The sequence below is a fragment of the Merops nubicus genome, unplaced genomic scaffold (assembly GCF_000691845.1).
Source record: "Merops nubicus isolate BGI_N331 unplaced genomic scaffold, ASM69184v1 scaffold45156, whole genome shotgun sequence".
NCBI classification, from domain to species: Eukaryota; Metazoa; Chordata; class Aves; order Coraciiformes; family Meropidae; genus Merops; species Merops nubicus.
Genome location: NW_008615205.1, coordinates 14,971 through 17,288, shown reverse-complemented (window position 1 = coordinate 17,288; position 2,318 = coordinate 14,971). Strand labels below are relative to the sequence as shown.

Sequence of the window (2,318 nt, the reverse complement as noted above, 5' to 3'; positions counted from 1 at the left end):
CAATATTTCAAGGATTAAAATCAACCCCTTGAGAAGGGGTATTTAACTGAAAACAGTAATTTCCTTCAAAGTCCAGATGATGCATCTCAAAACATATTTTTGTGTAACATTTACTAATATTAGGTTACTCTTTAGAATCAATTATATTAAAATGTCAATTGAAATGATTTTGCAGCTAGCTCACATCCAGTAAATCATTCATGAATAGGCTTTTAGAAGGGAGAAAATGCAGAAAGAATACATAGTTTTCTTCTAATTAAAAAGTCATAATCAGTTTGTTTGCATCTAATTAATAACTTCCAGTTTCTCTAAAAAGCACCAAGTTCTAAAATGACCGCTCTCCCAGAACAAACCTGAATTTTATCAAGCTTCTCTATTAAATAGGAATATTTATTCATTTTTCCTATATAAAAGTCAACCACCGCCTTGGATTTGCTAGGAGTATTTTGTAAATTTTATCTTAGGATATGCCTCTAATTAGCATTTTGGGAAGTCTATTTTTAAGGATATGTGAATATCCATGACCTCCATATTTCGTCAACCTATTCTTCGTGTGCACATCATGAGCAATCATAATTCTGTCTTCATAGCCTTCATCCATCAGCACACGAATCCTGCAAAGGTAAAAAAGGAGCCCTGTCAGTGCAAGGTTCTCGCTGTGCAGCAGCACAGAACTAAACAGGTTTCACATTTCTTTACATTACTGTACTGCAGGACAGGATTATAACCAAACCCACTTATTTTTAGGTACTCAGAAGACATATTCCTTATATTTAATTGAAATTACAACACATATTAAATGAAAAAAGTCCACCTCTGTAATACATACCACAACACATCTCAAAGTGAAGGAGGAGAACTTCTTCCAGCTTGCACATGACTATGCATTCCCTGTCCCATTAAGTCCACAGAAGAACTCAAGAGCATCAGCATCACCAAGCATGGGGGACAGGTTTTATATACACCACTGATAATTTCCTACATAAACTCCTCCTCAGCAGCTTATTTCTGGCTGCTGTCAGAAAGCTGGTCCCATTACATTTCACCTGTGTGTGACAGGTGCTTTAAGAAGCCTGGCTCAATTACACAAACACTTCCACATCTTTAGCTAATTCCAGTTTTGCAAATCACGTTAATAAAAAATGGAAGTCGTCAGCATCATATTCCATATAGTTAAGTTACCATCCAAACACGTTTCAGAGATGTTTGATAAAGAAGATGAGTAAGATGGGCATTGCACAGTGCTACCATGTGGCAATAAACTGCAGCACTTACGTGGCAGAGGTGAACAGACCAGAACTGGACAGTGGTGGTTCCTCATGAAGACACCCAATTCCAACATCTGCCAATGCTGTGAAATTCTAATCTTCCTTCCTGACTGTACTTTGATCAGCAAGAAAGCAAATACTAGTTGTATAAGTAACTACACTGTATCTGAAAGCCCTGGCTGTCAGGTTTCATTGTAACTAGTCATGAGGAGATACATGTAGCTGGATCAAATCAATATGGGCCCAGGAAGAAGGCAAACATGGTAAGATTTGGTAATATGTTAGCATCTTTCAAAAAAACCACCACAAATAGTGCCACAGAGGCCAGAACACTACGTACACTGTTGTATTACATCACAATTATCTTCTCCAGCCTGAAATACAGACAGAATGACACTGGAGGGACGAAGTTCTCTGCTGACCAAACACCTTCTTAGAATCATCTCCTTTCATGTTTGGGCTAATTTCATGGCATGGGGAGGCATATGGTTGGTCCTTTACAGTTTGTATTCATTGCTGCTTTTTGCTCATTCCTGTTACTACCTGCTCCTGTCTCAAAGAAAAACTGTCAGTTTTTCACTTGCATTGGCAGTAGATTGCAACAAAACTGCCTAAGAACACACACAGCTGAATCGTGTTTGAGTACGTATGGCACGACTACAGAAGCTTATTTTTTGATAGACGAGACCTGAAAGTTTATTTTCCATCTAGTGTTGCCATCAGCACATTTAAAGGTCCATCAGGGATTGTATCTTTCTCACTAAGGAGAACAAAGGAACTGTTTGTGAGTCTGGAAGGAAAAAAGACACAGGCAGGATGGCAGCCCACCCTTCACAAGCAGGCCACTTTGCTGCATGAGAACATGGTGGACAAACAGCAGAGGGGAATCACATCCCTGGACAGAGTGGGAGGAGTGAGATGCCCACCTCCAGCTGCTCCTACCTGTCTCAGACAATTTCTGCAAGGAATGCATCTCCCCGGCAACCCCCGGTGTTCACCCAGCACACCGGATCTGCCGCACAGCTGGGCTGAGACAGCGCCTGCTGGTCA

At 40.3% G+C, this 2,318-nt stretch overlaps 1 protein-coding gene across 1 annotated transcript in view; it reads right to left on the bottom strand.

Moving 5' to 3' along the window:
- Positions 1-403: 403 nt before the first annotated feature.
- PTER (phosphotriesterase related) overlaps positions 404-2,318 on the bottom strand; it is a 6,995-nt gene continuing 5,080 nt past the window's right edge. Inside the window, 2 exon segments of the mRNA XM_008942446.1 lie at positions 404-614; positions 1,101-1,108. Of these exon segments, the coding sequence (XP_008940694.1) occupies positions 404-614; positions 1,101-1,108 (219 nt within the window).